The sequence below is a fragment of the Canis lupus genome, chromosome 19, assembly GCF_011100685.1.
Source record: "Canis lupus familiaris isolate Mischka breed German Shepherd chromosome 19, alternate assembly UU_Cfam_GSD_1.0, whole genome shotgun sequence".
NCBI lineage: Eukaryota > Metazoa > Chordata > Mammalia > Carnivora > Canidae > Canis > Canis lupus.
The window spans coordinates 30,086,793-30,106,527 of record NC_049240.1 but is presented as its reverse complement, the minus strand read 5'-3'; the positions used below and the strand labels follow the sequence as shown (position 1 = coordinate 30,106,527).

Genomic DNA, 19,735 nt, shown 5'->3' with positions numbered 1-19,735 from the left:
GACCTGCCACGCTCCAAGTCTCCTCCTTCCACTGGTCTTACCACCACCCATCCAAGCCAAAACTTTCATAATTCTGAAAGCCAAACTTTCAGCCAAGCCAAAACACATAATTCTTCTCAGCTTTTCCTACATCCTTACCATCTCCCGAGGTGTCCTCCCTGCCCACCACCCAAATAATCACCAAGTATGATCAGGGCTGCTTCCAACCGTCTCTCACTACACTCCTCTGGTCCCATTGAGGTCGTCCCAATTCAGGTCTCTCTCATCTCTTAGGTGGATTTCTGTTACTGATATAGTCCTCTATAACTGGTTCTCTTTGCCTCCAATTTTAATTCTTAATAAATAACATTAGGTGTTTGAAACACATAGCACATTAAAAATACAATAAAAGCAATAATTCCACTGCCCAGATAAATTAGGTAACCTTTTTCAGAGAACAAAACTAATACACACATGAGTATGGTTAAATACTTCAATGATCACCAGAAAAAAGCAAAATAAGAACAAAAAACTTTCTCTTCCAATCTCCTTACTCATTTCTGTTTTTTTTGTTTGTTTGTTTTTAATTGGGACTGTGTCAGAGTTGCAGAAAAGAGAAGTCCCAATACCCACCCACTCAATCTCCCTATTATTAACACCTAATGTCAGTGTATTTATTATTACTAATGAATCGATATGGATACATTATGATTAACTCAAGTCCATAGTTTATTACAAGTTCCTTACTTTTTCGTTACTGTCCTTTATCTATTCCAGGATCCCACCCAGGATGTCACACTACATTTAGTCATCACGTGTCCCTAGGTGCACATGATGAGTTTCTCCAACCTCCCTTGTTTTACATCACCTTGACAATTTTGAGCAGCATTGGTTCCGCAGCTTATAGCATATGCTTCCATTTGGGTTTACCTGAGGTTTCTGTCATATTTAGACAGAGCTTACAAGTTTTAGGGAGGAAGGCCACAGAGGTAAAATGCCATTCCTATTCACATTGTATCAAACAAAGTACATGCTCTCAACAAGCTTGCTAATGTTGACTCTGATGACCCGGCCGAGGTGGTGCTTGCCAGATTTCTCCACTGAAAAGTTCTTCTCCCTCTTGTCCATGCTGTTCTCTCTGGAAGGATGGGAACCTGGGCTTTCCACCTCTACGGTGAAGTAGCTACACAAATTGATTTGGAACAATTCTACAGAGATTTGTTTCTTCTCCCTCCACTTACATATTTATTGAATCATTCGTTTTTATCAGTATGGACTCATTGATATTTATTTTATACTGTCAGTTATAATCCAATATCATCTTATTTTATTGCTCAGTGTTCTAGTTGTGGCCACTGGAAATCTCTCAGTTGATTCCTGGATCCTTTTGTCACAACCCAAGCATCTAAAATGATGCTTTGCTTCTGGAGCACTCTTACTTTCTGGCATGACAACATGCAACGGGCTTATTCTGTATAGTGTCCCTGTGCCTGGTCCTAGAATCAGCCATTTCCTGAAAAGCTCTACTAAACCATAATCTGGGGGCACTGGGGGGGGCAGTTTCTTTTTAAGGGACATTATACATCTGATACTTCATCTTGTTTTTAAGAGAGTTTCCGTATCTATGCAAAAAGGTCAACCGTATCATTTTAAACATAGGTCCAATATCTACCTCCCATCATATCCTCAGATGCTGCCACAGTGGACTGTGTCCCTCTATTACGTAGGAGAGTATTCATGGGCGAGGTCCTGCATCAAATTATTTGCGCCCACCATTTCACTTTCTCCTCCCAGTGGTGCAGGAACCGTCAACCTCAACTCACACAGGAGGATATGGAGGCTGGCAGACAGGGAGCCTACCCCAGGTCACAGTGTTCATTCAGATGAGGGGTCCCAAAGTCCACAATGCTTACTCATTCCTGCCCCAAAGTCACTTGTGCACCCACACTCCAGTCACCCAGACCAGTAATCCCCAAAAACACTTCAAGGACTGGGGATACTTTTTGATGATTCACACTAGTCTGCACCAAAGAACTACAAGGGAAAACTTGCAAACTCCTCATACGCCTACTTTTTTCACTTAAAGTACTATCCTTTATTCTAAATTACATCTTATTTTCTTTATTGGTGTTAATGTCCTGGTTTTATGAGACACTAGAGATAAAAAAGAGTTGGTTTAAATCCTGTTGTTATATTTGGTAAGATTAAAATTGGCCACCCTGTATTAGTCTCTCTGCATACAATCCAATTCTTACAATTTAACGGAGTGGTCAGTGGCCTATAATCAAAATCTTGGTTTCTCAGCTTGGCATATGAGACCCTTGTCCATCTTCTCCTGCAGTTTCCCCTCCAGCAATGCCAAAGTGCTTCTTTTTTTTTTAAAGATTTTGTTTATTTATTCATGAGAGACAGAGAGAGAGGGAGAGAGAGAGGCAGAGACACAGGCAGAGGGAGAAGCAGGCTCCATGCAGGGAGCCCGACGTGGGACTCGATCCCAGGTCTCCAGGATCATGCCCTGGGCTGAAGATGGCACTAAACCACTGAGCCACCCGGGCTGCCCCCAAAGTGCTTTTAGAAACAAAATCATCATGTTCACAGTATAATTTCATCTCCCAGAATTATCTCCCTCATCCTCTCGCAGGGCAAACAACTGACTAGGAACATCACATTTCTGAGGCATTTAAAACTTGTAATGCCTGTCCTTAATGTCTCCTTGAATGTTTTCATTTTTAAATTATTCCCTAAGACAATTACTGAACGTAGCACATTTTGAGATGCAAAGGAAAAAAAAAAAAGCCAACGGTTTATCCTAACGGCAGGGAGGAAACACTGAGCTTGCCAGGAGGAGGACTAGTCTAAGAAGGCAAAATCCCGGTGCCCTGCTCTCTGCCTCGCCACCTTGCCAATTATAGCAAACCTGAAACCTGATGTGTCCATGTGGGAAAGCTACCCTGCCTGTTACTCCTTAAGCAGCTGCTGTGAAAATCATAGAAACAACTAAAAAACCTTCAGTAAAGTGCTCTGAAAATACTAAAATACTCGCTATACCACTGTGGTAAAATGGCTGGTATTTTATTTTGCAGATTGTTAATGAGCCCTTTATTCATCGTGGAAGATTCAAACAAACCACTGCTCCAAGAAGCAGCTTGTAATGTTCGTTTCCTACTGTATTTGCAGTTCCCTAGGGTAAAAGTTACCAATGCTTCCGAGGCTGCATTTCAGGTAACAGTGACTAAGGAGGTAGGCAACTTGAAAGGAATTACCAAGGCGAAAGGACAGTCTATTTTAAACTCCAATCCACAGGCTTTCTCCATGGCCTTTAACATGACACAGTCAACTCTTGAATTATTTTGTCCTGTTTAAAAAAAAAAAATCCAAAGTACAGCAACAGAAGACAAATGCCACTTAGAAGAAACACACTTTCAAATCCTCCAGTGAAGGGATCGGAAGAAGGTCACTTCAGAACATGAATTATTTAACTCCCACAGTGGCTAACCTGAATACAGAGTACTATAATGAAGTATGAAATCAAAAGGAACACCAGCACTGTATACTTCAAATTCTCAATTTAAAAATATAACAAACAGAAATGCAGCTTCTTACAACATGACCATTTGCACCAAATTTAACCAAAGTTAGCTTAAGATAGATACATACATACACTTGTCAATCCTCTACAAAATAAACACAGAACAAATGAGCTGGATATGTGCCAGTTTCCTCACAGCTGAGGCAGATAAACACTTGTTATCATGCACAATTTTACTCTATGTAATACCTGTTTCAGTTGAAGAGTTTGGAAATATCCTTTAGAGAGACAACAAATTAAAAGCCAGCCAAGAAGACCATCCCACAGAAGGAAAGGCAGCCATACAGGTTGTTTGTATCACATCAATTGCACTTTCTTCAAACACAAACCTGTTCCTGTGGAGTTCTCTCAAAATCATTTCGGTGCTACCAAAACCTGGGTAAAACCTCCGTGCAAAGACTGGAGATTTGAGCAAAACAATTCCTGTTTTGTAGTCTTTCAGTTCCATTTCTGCATTTTTAAAATGCCAGTCTTTACAGGGAAGGAAAAACCTTAAACAGTGATTCTTCAGACAGAAGCAGCATCCCCGCACTGATACGGGTTATATGCTTTTTCTCTATCCACTGTTGAAAAATCTTAGGAAATTTCTGGCCAGCAGATTCCTTTCAAGACAGCTTATATTCAGTAACAAATGGTCTTGTAATCACAAATAATTGATTTTCATAACCTACACACTGCGAATACCAGGGTGGCAGACAAAAATGTAAAGCATGAAACACAGCTAATCTGGCTTCTTGTGCCTACTTCCTCTTTCTTCCTAGAACTTGAAGGTCAACACTAATGTTAATACATCTGTACATTTTACAGTTTTTCTCCCTGCCCACATGGAAATATTCATAGCAATTCTTTTCCTAAGCTTCATCCACAATTTTTAGTTTTCAAAGCAACTATAAAATATCCTAAATGTGTTATTTCCTAGCAAATCGGCAATAATTACAAATGCATTTCAAAATGTATTAGAAAGCCTACCTTTCCCAGTAGTCATGATTGTCAGGGATCTTGGTACAATACAAACACTGCTCTGAAAGCTATACCTACTCACAGCAACTTAAGCATCAGCCAACTCCCCACCCACAGGACTTCTTCAGTGTGATCTGCACCAATGGCAACTGCCACCCTCTTCCAAAATAAAAGCCTGGACTATATATATATATATGTGTGTATATACACTAAAGAGGGACATATATATATATGCAATTATTTTAAAAGAGGGACTGTGTGGGAGGTGAACCTTCTCCATCTGACTTTACTCATGTAAAAGAGCCTTCTTTAAAATTGGTATTAAAAAACTGTTTTTTAAACAACTGCCTGATTTTTCTCCTGCAAAAAACAGGGAAGAACATTACTAACATAAACCTTAATTAAGAATAATGTCAAAAAGCAACCTTACTTCCACACAGAAGATGAAGCTGTCCGTTGTAGCTTAAGCTACTTAAACTGGTATCAGAAACAGTCTCTTCTAGGCTATTTTAGGTGATCTTGTCCTTATGAAAGCACAGCGTACTTGCTAGCCTTATAACATTATTCCTAGATCTGTGACTATGGAAACACTTTCCTAAGATACTGAACCAGAACCCCAAACCTTATAATACACAGAGTCTAATAAACAAGCAGGCGAGAGGATGGGAGCCAATTACCAGCACCTGATCCATTTATTCACAATCACTCATTTTAGGCTACACAACATAACAACGGCTTGGCTTCTTAACAAAGAAGACACTCAATTCACCTTTAAATGAATGTTTTGTCCTAGTTACGCTGGGCAACAATTCAAATCTTACCTAATAATTCAACATTGGTCTAGTCGCTTTCAGATTTGCACAGGTACTTTTCATCTCCAACAACTTAGAAATGATAGCTAACATTTTTCAAATTACACATTTTTTTTAGTAGAGAAACATAAGGCAGGATGCATTTGGCAGCAAAATGATGCTCTAGATATATGCGTAAGAGTCAATAATTTTATGATTATCTGTTATCTAGTTTATAGTTTTGTCAGCAATCAGTATTTTGTCTTTTTCATTAGCTACAGGTTTATTATGGAACTTTCAGAGATTTAACCAATATAATACTTTCATTCTTTCCTCATAAACATGTTAGCTTTGCTCAAGAAACTCAAAAGCATGCACATTTTTAACCAAATTAATGTCCCTGGGCCTCACTTCAATCAAATCTAATTAAAGATCATTAAGTGGACGCAGATAAAGGACACTGACTAGTCTATAATTACTGGCTCTTTCATGCTGAAAATCCAATTCTCCTGTGAGCATAAGCACATCTGCATGATTAAGAAAAAGACTTACATAGAAAATAATTTGCTTTTTGAAACCCATGGAAGGCAAAACTGTAATTTTTGCTTCAAGGGGTTTGCTAATTATATGCAGATGGAAAAAAAGAAAAACATCTATAAAACAACATATTTTTAACTCCCATATTCTTGCCATTCAAAGCTGAAAGGCCTCTGGGTAACCTAGCAACAAAAAAGAATCCTACAAAGATGAAGTGTTCTATTACAGATAGGACTCTCCTCTCCAATTGCTACTCAGAGCTGCTTTCCCATTACTGTTTTAGTCACAATTCTGCTTTTAAAAAAAATTAAGTCCATGGGTTTTACATAAACATACTCAATTATACAACTTAGAACAACCTAATTTTGAACATGTTAATAGAACCCACAATGAAACCCTTCTCTTCCCTCCGAGTACTGCTATTACATTAAATTTCTTTGAACTTAGCTCAAATCGAGTTTTTCTTATTCAAAAGAGGGTTACTGTTTACAAGTAGCAACAAAAAAATGACAAATTTCATAAAAATTAAAAACTTTTAAATACCAAAAAACTATAAAAGACAACCCAGAGAACAGAGAAAAATATTTACAAATCCTATATCCAATAAGAGTCTTATATCCAGAATATATAAAGAGTTCTTATAGCTCAACAGCAAAAAGACAAACACCAATTTAAAAATGGGCAGGGGGATCCCTGGGTGGCTCAGCAGTTTAGCACCTGCTTTAGGCTCAGGGCATGATCCTGGAGTCCCGGGATTGAGTCCCACATCGAGCTTCCTGCATGGAGCCTGCTTCTCCCTCTGCCTGTGTCTCTGCCTCTCTCTCATTCTGTCTCTTTCTGGGTCTCTATGAATAAATAAATAAAATCTTTAAAAATAATAAAAATAAAAATAAAAATAAAAATAAAAATAAAAATAAAAATAAAAATAAAAATAAAATAAAATAAAAATGGGCTTTTGGGCAGCCATCAGACAAGAAAAAGAAATAAAAGACATCCAAAATGGTAAGGAAAAGGTAAGCTGTCACTTTTTGCAGACATGATACTACAGATAGAAAACTCTAAAGACTATCCCCCAAAAAACTATTAGAACTTATAAATGAATGCAGTAAAGTTTGCAGGACACAAAATTTGTATACAAAAATCTGTGGCACTTCTAAATACCAAAAACACAGTAGAAAACGAAATTGAGAAAACCGTTCAATTTACAATTGCACCGAAAAGAAAAATATACCTAGGAATGCACTTATGAAGGTGAGGACCTGTACTCTGAAAACTGTAAAACCCTGATAATAAAAACCAAAGATGATACAAACAAATGAAAATATACCATGCTCCTGGATTAGAAGAATTAATATTGTTAAGGTATCCATATTACCCAAAGAAATCTATAGATTCAATGCAACCCCTGTCAAAATACCAATAGCATTTTTCACAAAATTAGATTAATCCTAAAATTTGTATGGAGCAACTAAAGACTCTAAACAGCCAAAGCAATCAGGAAAAATCAGAACAAAACTGGAGGTATCACAATTCCAGATTTCAAGATATACTACAAAGATATGATAGTCAACACAGTACAGTACCAGCACAAAAAGTGACCTATAGATCAATGGAACAGAATAGAGAGCCTAGAAATAAACCAATGTTTATATAGTTAATTAACCTATGACAAAGGAAGCAAAACTGTAATTCGGAAAAGACTGTCTTTTCAATAAACAGTGTTGTTCTTGAAACTAATATTACACTGTATGTTCACTAACTGGAATTTAAATAAAAACTTGAAACTACAAAATAAACAAATGGTGTTGGGAAAACAGGACAGCTACATGCAAAAGAATAAAACTGAACCACTTTCTTACACTATACACAAAAATAAACTCAAAATGGATTAAGGACCTAAATGTGAGACCTGAAAACTATAAAACTCATAAAAGAAAACACCGGCAGTAATTTTTAGACATCAACCTTAGCAACATTTTTATAGATTATGTCTCCTCAGGAAAGAGAAACAAAAGCAAAAATAAACTATCAGGACTACATCAAATAGAAAACTTCCACACAACAAAGGAAACCACTGACAAAACAAAAAAGCAATCTACTGAATTGGAAAAGATATCTGCAAATGCTTTATCCAATACAGAGTTAATATCCAACATATATAGAGAACTTATACAACCAAATACCAAAACCACCTAAACAACCTAATTAAAATATGGATAGTGAACCTGAACAGGCATTTTCCCAAAGATATATAGATGGTCAAGAGACACATGAGAAGGTGGCTCGACATCACAAATCATCAGGGAAACACGTATCAAAACTATAATTATATATTACCTTACACCTGTCATCATATAGCTACAATCAAAAAGATAAGAAATAACAAGTGCTGGCAAGGATGCAGAGAAAAAGGAACCCTTGTGTACTATTGATGGGAATGTAAAACTTGTGCAGCCACTGTGGAAAATATGAAGGCTCCTCAAAAAAATTAGAAATACCATATGATCCTGGCAATTCTACTACTATTCACTGAAACAAAACAAAAACACTAATTCAAAAAGATACATGCACCCCTATGTTTATTGTAGCATTATTTATAATAGCCAAGATATGTGGGATTCCTGGGTGGCGCAGCGGTTTAGCGCCTGCCTTTGGCCCAGGGCACGATCCTGGAGACTTGGGATCGAGTCCCACGTCGGGCTCCCGGTGCATAGAGCCTGCTTCTCCCTCTGCCTGTGTCTCTGCCTCTCTCTCTCTCTCTCTGTGTGACTATCATAAATAAATTAAAAACATTTTAAAAAAATATATAATAGCCAAGATATGAAAGCAACCCAAGTGTCCATCGACAGATGAATATATAAAGAAGATGGGGAGGGGTGTATGTGTTTCTGTGTATCCTCATACACACAACAGAATAATACTCAGCCATAAAAAAGAATGAGATCTTGCCATCTGTAACAACATAAATGAACTTTAAGGGTATTATGCTAAGTGAAACAAGTCAGACAGAAAGACAGACACTATATGATTTTACTTACATGTGGAATCTAAAAAAAAATCAAACGAATGAACACAGAAACAAAAAGAAACAGACTCATAAATACAGAAGACAAACTGATGGTTACCAGAGGAGCAGGGTGGGAAAATGGCCAAAATGGGTGACGGGGAATGGAAGGTACAGGCTCCCAGTAATGGAATGAGTAAGTCACAGGGATGAAAGGTACAGCATAAGGAGTATAGTCTATAATACTATAAAAAGCACTGTATGGTGACAGATGGTGGCTATACTTGTGTTGAGTATAGCATTAATATATGGAGTTGTGAAATTACTATGCTGTGGACCTGAAACTAGTGTATCGCTGCATCAACCATACTTCAATTAAAAAAAAATAAAAATATGAACAACCCTTAATAAAAAGGACAAAGGACTTCAATAGAGATTTTTCCAAAGATGTACAAATGGTCAACAGGCACATGAAAAAATGGTCAGCATCATTAGGGAAACACACAAATCAAAACCATAATGACAACACTTCACACCCTCTAGACACCTATAATCAAAGAGACAGACAATAACAAGTATTGGCTTAAATATGAATAAATTATGATTCTCATACGTTGATGATGAGAATGTAAAATGGTGCAGCTACTTGGAAAATAATGTGCCAGTTAGGCAAAAATGTTAAAAGCACAGAGTTACCACATGAGCCAACTATTGCACTGCAAGGTATATACATAAGAGAAATGAAAACATCTCACATAAAAACTTTCAGGCAAATAAATATTCATGGTAGCATTGTTCACAACAGTCAAAAAGTAAAAACAACCCAAATGTCCATCAACTGGTGAATGGATAAACATAAGGTGGTATATCTATACAACAGTGAAATATTATTCAGCCATAAAAAGGAATGAAGTACTGATACATGCTATCCCCATGAGTGAATCCAGAAAACAATATTAAGTAAAAGAAGCAATACATAAAAAGCCATATGTTGTATGACTGCATTTATATAAAATGTCCTGAATAGGCAAATCCCTCGAGACAGAAAGTAGGTTGTGAGGGACTGGGAGGAGAAGGAATTAAGGAGTGTGAATGGTCATAGGTATTCTTGGGGGTGATAAAAATATTCTGAAATTAGATAATTGCACAATTTTGTGAATACACACACACACACACAAACAGTATATACTTTTAAAAAGTAAATTTTTGGTATAGGTTTATCTCAATATTTAAAATATGCTGATGAGGGGGATCCCTGGGTGGCTCAGTGGTTTAGTGCCTGCCTTCGGCCCAGGGTGTGATCCTGGAGTCCCAGGATCAAGTCCCACATCAGGCTCCCTGCATGGAGACTGCTTCCCCCTCTGCCTGTGTCTCTGCCTCCCTCTCTCTCTCTCTCATTTATTTATGAATAAATAAATAAATAAAATCTTTAAAAAATAAAATATGCTGATGATTTCCCCCAAAAATAATCCAACACTCACTTCTAATAAAAACTTACATAAATAGGAATAGATGAGAACTACGTCTCATCTTGCCAAAGAACACCTACAAAAAAGCTACAATTAACATCACACTTTGTTATAAAAGACCTAAGACTGGGAACCAGGTAAGGATGTCTACTTTCACCACTTGTACTTTACATAGAGGAGGAAATTTTAGCCAGTACAATAAGGCAAGGGAAAAAAATACAAAGTATACAAATCTGAAAGAGATAAAACTACTCCTATTTGCAGATGACTTATCTATGCAGATAATGCCACGGTATCTATAAAAACTCTAAGAACAGGAAAAATTCAGAATGGTCACAGTCTACCTATATAAGCAGCACACTAGAGACAGCAGAGGGTAGAGAGTTGAGAAGTAGAGCAATCAATGGTGCAGAGGAGTTCAAAAACTGGTTATACTAGGAGTCAGTGGACCAAAAAAACAAAAATTAGAGGAGGGATTTATTATGTTCCAACTGTGGTTTCTCTATGCTATCCAAATGACTCAAGCAAAGAAGGAAATCAGGTGGTTTGCTTCTGACAGTTACTGAACATCTTAACATCTTACAAGTCTCTCAAAGTTACCATCAAGAGACCAAACTTATTCAGGTTAAGAATTCTAAAATCATTATATATATATCCCTTTAGGTGATTCTGTTTTGGTTCTAATAATTAAAAACTCATACTACTTATAGATAGTAGTATAGAAAGTTGAAGTTTTAAGGCCTCCAACAAGTCTTAAGATTTCCTTACCATCTGCTATTTACACAGACGCCTAAAAAAACAATCTATCTTCCTTCCCAATCCTATCCCTTTACCATGTACATATATGGAGATACAGGGGCAATATTTACACAGGGAGGTGTAGAATAAAATGCTGCTGCAACACACCCAATGCCACAGGATTTTAGTAGCCTTGATTAAATCATGTGTCATGTTCATTAAAACTCAAGAGAATATACATGCGCTCTCCTGGGCAAGGCCTCCAGCATAGGTGTGGATCTTCTCCTCAGTGCCAGCATTATAATGAGATTCTGTTTCAGTTATAATTTATAACATGGACTATAAAGCACAAACTCAAGTTTTCAGCCAACACCACTACCTCTTTACCCAGAACTTTAAAGCATTTATCTAGCAACTGACTAGCTGGGTAGCTCTGCCCATGCACACCATCAACACCACTCATCACTGGAGCATAACTCCATGGCCAGAGTTCTGGTCCTACCTCTATCATTGATACCCTATTAAAGCACATATAAAAGAATATATACAAGCACAGGGCGCCTGCCTGGCTCAGTCACTAGAGTATGTGACTCGATGTCAGGGTTGTAAGTTCAAGTCCCATGTTGGGTACAGAGATTGCTTAAAAATAAAATATTTAAAAAACAAAAAAGTAGGGGGCAATGTACAGAAATTATGCCATGATAAAATTATATATAAATTATACAGTTACAGAAAAATGAATTGTAAGTAAATATGAAAAAATGAACACTGATTAATTGGTGATAGCAGAATTATAGTTAAGTATTTTTTTAGCCTTTTAATATTGTTATGTTTTTATAAACATATGAAAGAGAAATAAGAGGGATTAATAAAGCATGTTTAGAACTCCTTAAGCATTTTTTAAGAAACATACTATGCAAAGACAAATTCAGTAATACTGAAAATGGTAGGTACAGAGCAGAGCAGGACTTAAAAGACCTGGATCTTGTTCCTGGTTCAACCCTTATGTACTAGAAGTGACTTTCCCCAAAGTGACCGACTTTTTTTTTTACAACCTCAAGATATTCAAACTTTGACAGCAATGCTGTGATCTAAGATCCCTAGCAATTCAGAAATTGCTATGATGCAATGAATGAGGTATCCCAAAGTTAAAAATGTTGTTGGTGGCAACTGCTTTGCAAGGACTTCACTCATACACACTCATACACAAAATTCACTTGTCTTCTCTTCCTCTTCTGGAATCAGAAGAAATATCCACTTGTCCTCAAACATCATCACAATGTGTAGTAAAAGGAATATAAGTACCAGAAACCTGAAGTCACAATTCAAGTCTCAATTATTATTCTGCTTGTTTATTCAACAATATTTACTGCATACCTGTACCACATACCAGGGACCTTTTGAGGCATCAGGATAAAAGAAGGAACACTGAACAGAATGAAGGCACAGAGTTCCCTTAGAACATTGTTTGTGCTATACCAGCTGGCCTGGGTAATGAAGTGTGTCTATAGCCGAGATGTGGATAGAATGAGAAGGGCCATAGAGATACCCAGGAGACAAAGGTTTCAAGCAGAAAAAGAGTCATAAGCACAAAGGCCCTGAAGCAGGAGAAACTTGGAATGTTCAAAATTAGCAAGGTGATCAATAGGACTGGAGCGCAAAGAACTTTGGGGAAGAGCATCAGGTGACATCAGAATGGTGGTCAGCATCGGCTCATGTGCAGGCCTGGTGGGCCATGATGAACCACTAAACTGCAGTCTCTATGTGACAAAAAACTTCTGGAGGATTCTGAGCAGAATATTAACAGCACATTACATTCTAAAAGGATTCGTCTAGGGGGTACCTAGCTGGCTCAGATGACAGAACATGCGACTCAATCCCAGGGTCATGAGTTCAAGTTCCACGGTGGGCGTAGAGACTACTTAAAAAAAAATTTAATTAAAAATAATAAAAATATAGGGATTACTCTGATTGCTGTGACAAACAGCCTGTAGGTGTTTGGGGAGACTAACAGCAAGGACACTGGTCAGGAGGCCACTGCAAGAGCACAGATAAAAGACCACAAGGACTTGCACTAGGAGAAGAGCCAAAGCAGCAGCTACAGTCAGAATCCCCAGGATTCCGGACATACTTTTAAAAGAAAGCCAACAAGATTAGCTCATGAATTCAATGTGGGGTACAAAAGAAAGCCAATGACAACCCCACAGTTTTTGGCCTGGGAAAGTGGGTAAATGAAGTTAAATCTTTGGACCTAGAAACTGTTCAAGATATCAAATTCAGCTGTTCAGAAAGAGCATAAGTTATTACTGACCTAAAACTGAAGAAGCAAAAATAGAACGACTGCTTTTTCTACTCACCGTTTGCTGATTGTATCATGTTTCCAGATTTTTGGACTTCATCAAATTTTGTAAAAATTACATTCAACCTGTATGAAAAAAAATACATGTATATATAGAAACAGTTAACTATCACATATACAATTATATTAAAACACTAATGTGAAGTTGAGTCACACTCTAAAAAGAAAAAAAATCAATGATACAAACCCACCTAATAACAAAAACAATAACTACATTAATAACATTAAAACACCCAACAATAATCGGGCACTTATTATAGATCAAGCACTGACTTATGGCTCTCTCTGAAAGACCTCAATTAATCCTTATGACAGCCATATAAGAGATTATGGTCTTCTCCATTTTACAGATGAGAAAATCAAGACCAAGTAACTTACTTAGGGTAACAGAGTGACTTAGGGTGGAGATGGCAGCCCTGAGAGTAAGAATCCAGAGCACGTGCTCTCAGACATTATATTAAATGTACTGACAGCTCTAGACAACATGTATACATTATGAAAAGCATGTTTCTCCTATTTCTAAGCACAGACTATTGATTGCTTAGAATAAAGATTTTCAAAATGTATTGACACTACAATATAAAGGCTCTCTGTGACTTATGCTTAATTCAAAAATGCTATAATTTCTCTAGAAACACTAGACTAATTTGATATCTAGAAACACTGTGACTAGATAATCGTTAACTGAAAAAAACCTACATGACATTTCCTATTAATGGATCAATGTCACCTTGACAATTAAATTGAAATAAAACTTCTTAACCAGTCAAAATATTCCATCCTAGTGACACCCATAAATGAGCGAGAAGTTGGGGGTAGGTTGAGGCAGAGGGGTGCTAATTTGCCTAGTGGAAGAATTCAAGAATAAACCAGGCTTTCTCAAGCAAAACACAGATACATTGGAATAAGTGTAAAGGCTGAAAGTACAAAGCAATGTACTTCTGCATTCAAACATAAGTTTGTCCCATTTCAGGGACTGGACAAGAAATTTTACCACTTGCTTACAAACTCTCCTGTCATACAAGCTCTAATCAGTTCAAACATGTTGTTTTTTCTGCAAAACTAGAATGGACTCTCCTTCAGGACAGGGATGGGAACTAGATACTTTTTGGTGTTCCATAAGCACCAAACACTGTCATGCAGGAGCGTGACATCACTGCATGAATCCTGTTCCTGCCCTCACTATGGAAACTAGGTTTCTACTGGCCTTCATTCATTCATAGTTCATTCACTGAGTCCAGCCCTGAGCTGGCCAGATGGTGAGTGTGTGAAGTTCTTAACTTCTAAAGCTCCTATTTCATTCTTTTCTACTTAGAATGTCACATTCTAAGTAATGGGGGAGCCAAAGTACACATCAGCAAAGAGCAGTAAAATGAAGGGGATGAAGGAGACTGACATACTGCCTTTCCCCCCCTTCTCGTTCCATGCCAGATATCAATCTTTTTTGCACATCTTTCCATGTAAGCCCAGATGTAGCCTCAAACTCCTCAAAGCCGCTCCAGGCAGCTACTACCAGTCAAAAGTTGGCAATGAATTACAAAAATCTTGTCATCTCAGGACCAGATAGGAATAAAACTCACTTTCAAATCCAAAGGTTACTAAAGATCTGGAAAAATGCCTTAGAATCAATTTCTTAGGATGTTTCCATCACCTTCCCTTTTATAAGCACCAAAGATCTCCAGTGCCTTACAAAGCACATAAGTAATATCACTACACAGGTTGCCAGGGCATGCCCTGACCAACTTACCACTTTATTGTGTCACAACTACACCCTCTGACGTGAGCATGCCTGCCAGTTTGCAAGTGAGCGACAATGTATACCTCTAGCCTGGTTCCTAAAATTACTGTGAGGGGCAAATATTTCATCTGTTGTTGGTAGAGTAGTCACCATTATCAATGGTCACTGTGGAAGAATCTGCAAATGCTCTCTCTGTGGTAATGTCTACTCAATAGGGCCACATTATCCACAATTAGCAGGCTCAAACAACTTGGTATGAGAACGTTCAAAAGATTACTATTTTTGGTACCTGTACTTTAATTCAGAATTCCCTAAGGCAGGCATGCCTTTCCCTCTAGTTATACTCCTGTCTCTCTAGTTGCCTCATTTTCTGCTCAGCAATGTCTATACAGGGGCTCTTTACAAGAGATCAGTAAACCTGGCTTCAGGACAGTCTAGTCACCAACAAGGTATTCCTAAGGAATGGCTTTTGTCTGCTAGCTCTGAATACAGCAATACAAAATGCCTCTTTGGAGCCAACAAATCTACACAAACCTAAAAAGGTGAGTTTTATACATTCGAAGACACTGAACGTATAACTAACTCTCTGAAGCTACCAATTTTTCTTTCATGTTTGTAAATCTCTGGATGCCAAATTTAAATGTGACAAATAACTAACACCATTTTCCCTTGTTTTTTCTAAATTCAAAATTTATATTCAACTCTTCCATCCAATTGGTGTTTATTTTATTGTAAGATTTAGATCTAATTATTTCTCCTAGAAATAGGGGCTCCTGGGTGGCTCAGCTGGTTGGGTGTCCGCCTCTTGATTTCAGTTCAGATCATGATCTCAGGATCATTGAAATCGAGCCCCATGTTGGGCTCTGCGCTAGGAGTGGAGCCTGCTCAAGATTCTCTCTCCCCTTCTCCATATGCTCCCCTAACCCTGGATCATTCTCACTCCCTCCCTCTCTCCAAAAAATATAAGTTAATTAAATAAGTAATTAAAAATTGTTTTAAATTTTTTAAATTAAAATAATTTCCCTAAATGCAAATACTAGTATGCTCACAATCAACAAACTACCCATATACTCAGAGCTTTTAATTGGCTTTTTAGTCTACTTTTAAATATGAGCAGACAACCAAGCATTCAAAGATACATGAGCAAAGCTTTTTCAAGTGAAAGAGACCAAGGTGGACAAACACATACTCCAAAACCACAACACAGAGGAAGGAAGAGGCAATGGGAAGTTTTTAAAATATGTCATTATTACTTCCAAGAGGATAAAGAAAATACTGCAATTATAAAAGCTAACAGGTAAGGCCCTTCAAAATGACAGAATACAGACCTCTGAAAATCTGCTCCTCTAAAGAAGCAAAGAAAAACACTGTCAAAATCAAGTTTTTCACACTCTGGAAATTAAACAAAGGCTTGCAACAATCCAAGGAGCACTCTGCAAGAAAAATGACTGAATCTTGGTAAGGACAAGCTTTTCACTGTTTTGCTAGGTCTTATTTCCATCTTCAACTCACCTGCTAAAAATCAACAGCATCACAATCATGATAGTTTGAAAACCAGCAGTTTTGAGGCCACTGGAAGAAGCTGAACAAGTTTGGAGTGCCATAAAAATCCCCATTCTAAAAGAACTGTAATTATTTCTCCTGTCTGGCATACCCTAGAACACCCATTCATAGGGTTTTATTTTACCTGATTCATAGCGCTCTCAGTGGAAGAGACTCTTTTCCTTGAAGCCACGATCAAAAAGAATCAGCAACAACTGTTTAACAATGGGAGTTGCCCGAGATGATAAAACTGGAGCAAAGACACCAACCAAAAAACTTACAAAGAAAAGTGGAGAATGAGATGTTCACAGGGAACTCCGAAAAAAATCTGACATATTCCTGGGAATCTGGAAGGCTATGTATATGTGCAAGACTATAAGAAAGCCTGAGGAAAGATCTAACACGACACTAAGGTCTCATGTCTGGCTGACCTTGAGCTCTGCCCAAGCAGGCAGTAAAGGGGAAGGTAGAGATGTACAAACTGCCTGCCAGAACCCTGAAAACATCCCCCAACATACACAGATATGTTGTATATATGTTGCAGCAAAGGCTAAAGATTTATCGGTTGGAGGCATTCAAGGAAATCTCTAATCCTTAGCTGAATACTAAGCTAACCAAGCAGAAACGTCAGTAGCCACACACATTAAAAAAAAAAAAAAAAAAAATACAGATCCCATGGAATTAGTTCAGAAAAATCACTTAAGTAAGGAACAACAAAAACAACAAACACCACCACCAAAATCTGGAGAGACCAAATGTGGTTTCCAAAGTTGTCACAATAGATTATTGTAAATGACCAGTTTCAACCAAAAATTGCACAAATAAAGAAACAAGAAAATACAGCCCATGCAAGAAAAAAAAATTAGTCAACATAAACTATCCTTAAAGGAAGCCCAAACATTGAATTTACTAGATGGATACTTGAAATCAACTATCATAAATATGTTGAAAAGAACTAAAGTATAAGAACAATGTCTCACCAAAGAGAGAGTGTCAATGAAGAAACAGAAAACATAAGAATCACAAAGAAATTCTAGAAATGAAAAGTACAAAAACCAAAATAAAAAATTCATTAGATGGGTAGCTGGCTGGCTCAGTTGGCATAGCATGCAATCCTTGATCTCTGGGCTGTGGTTTCGAGTCCCATGTGGGGTCTAGAGATTACATTAAAAAATAAAATCGGGCAGCCCCTGTGGTGTGATCCTGGAGACCCGGGATCGAGTCCCACATCAGGCTTCCTGTATGGAGCCTGCTTCTCCCTCTGTCTGTGTCTCTGCCCTTCTCTCTCTGTCTCTAAGAATAAATAAAATCTTTAAAATAATAATAAATAAAAACTTAAAAAAATGTACAGGGTAGTTCAACAACAAATTTTTACTGGGGGAAGAAAAAAAACTGCAAACTTGAAGATGCATCAGTTGACAATACCCTGAGAAACAAACAAACAGAAAAAAAAAAAACGGGAAAAAAAAGAACAGAGCCTAAGAGGTCATGTTATTATAATACCAACATACCAACATACATATAGTGGGAATACCAGAAGGAGAGGAGAAAGAATACAGGACAGACTATATGGAGAAAAAAGGCCAAAAACCTCACAGATTTAATATAAAATTTTAATCTACATGTTCAAGAAACTCAACAAACTCCAAATAGGATAAACTTGAAGAGATCCTAACCTAGAGACAAGAGGAACAAACTGCTGGAAGAAAAGACAAAGAGAAAATCTTGAAAGCAAAAACAATCAAGTCAGGAAATAACAATTGTTGGTGAGGATGCGGAGAAAAGAGAACCTTACATTGTTGGTGGGAATGCAACCTGGTACAGCTGCTCTGGAAAACAGCATGGAGGTTCCTGAAGAAGTTAAAAAACAGAGCTACGCTATGACCCAGCAATTGTACTACTAGTTATTTACCTCAAAATTACAAATGTAGTGATCCAAAGGGGCACCTGCACCCCAATGTTTATAGCAGCAATGTCCACAAGAGCCAAACTATGGAAAGAGCCAGGATGTCCATCAACAGATGAATGGATAAAGATGTGTTATATATATACAATAGAATATTACTCAGCTATTAGAAAGGGTGACATCTTATCATTTACATGGACATGGATGGAATTGGAGGGTATTATGCTGAGTGAAGTAAGCCAACTAGAGAAAAACAATTATCACCTGTTTTCATTCAAATAAAGAATATGAATCACATGGGGGAACCATAGGGGAAAGTGGAATGGGAAGTAATCAGTGAGGGAGTCAAATTATGACAGACACTTTAACTATGGGAAAGAAACAGGTTGCTGGAGGGGAAGTGGTTAAGAAGATGGGGTAATTGGGTGACAGGCACTAATGAGGGCACCTGATGTGATGAGTACTCAGTATTAAATGCAACTGAGGAAGTACTGAACTCCATATCTGAAACTAGCAGTGTACTGTATGTTAGTTAATTGAATTTCAATTTTTTAAAAAGTGGGACGCCTGGGTGGCTCAGCAGTTGAGCATCTGTCTTTGGCTCAGGGTGTGACCCTGGAGTCCCTGGATCAAGTTCCACATCAGGCTCCCTGCATGGAGCCTGCTTCTCCTTCTGCCTATATCTCTGCCTCTCTCTCTCTTCATGTCTCTCGTGAATAAATAAAATCTCAAAGTAAATAAATTAAAAAAAAACTTTAAAAAGTAAGCAACAATAGAAATGCCACTCATTTTGTACAAAGAATCATCAACAAGATAAATAACTTCTCATTATAAAAAAAACAACAGTGGAGACCAAGTACAGTGGGATGACATATTCAAAATTTTGAAATGTGGTATATGTTAATATTTGGAAAATAAACAAACACATATGTACATAAAATAAAACAAAAATCTCAACCAAGATTTCTACAACCAACAAAATTATCCTTCAAAAATGAAGCAGAGAATCGTATCTGGACCAAAGATATTTCAGTCTTTACATGAAGTTATACTATCAATATAATGAATTGTAGACTCTTGGCAGGAAAAAATGAAGGAGAATTTAAGACATTCCTGTATTAAA

General features: G+C 37.4%; 1 protein-coding gene across 17 annotated transcripts in view; it reads right to left on the bottom strand.

The window, feature by feature from the left end:
* CLASP1 (cytoplasmic linker associated protein 1) overlaps window positions 1-19,735 on the bottom strand; it is a 267,247-nt gene that overhangs the window by 138,225 nt on the left and 109,287 nt on the right. For all 17 annotated transcript variants that reach the window (XM_038564898.1, XM_038564899.1, XM_038564902.1 and 14 more), the window contains exon 8: window positions 13,425-13,492. In XM_038564898.1, coding sequence (XP_038420826.1) covers window positions 13,425-13,492 — 68 coding nt within the window. The remainder of the gene's footprint in view (window positions 1-13,424; window positions 13,493-19,735) is intronic.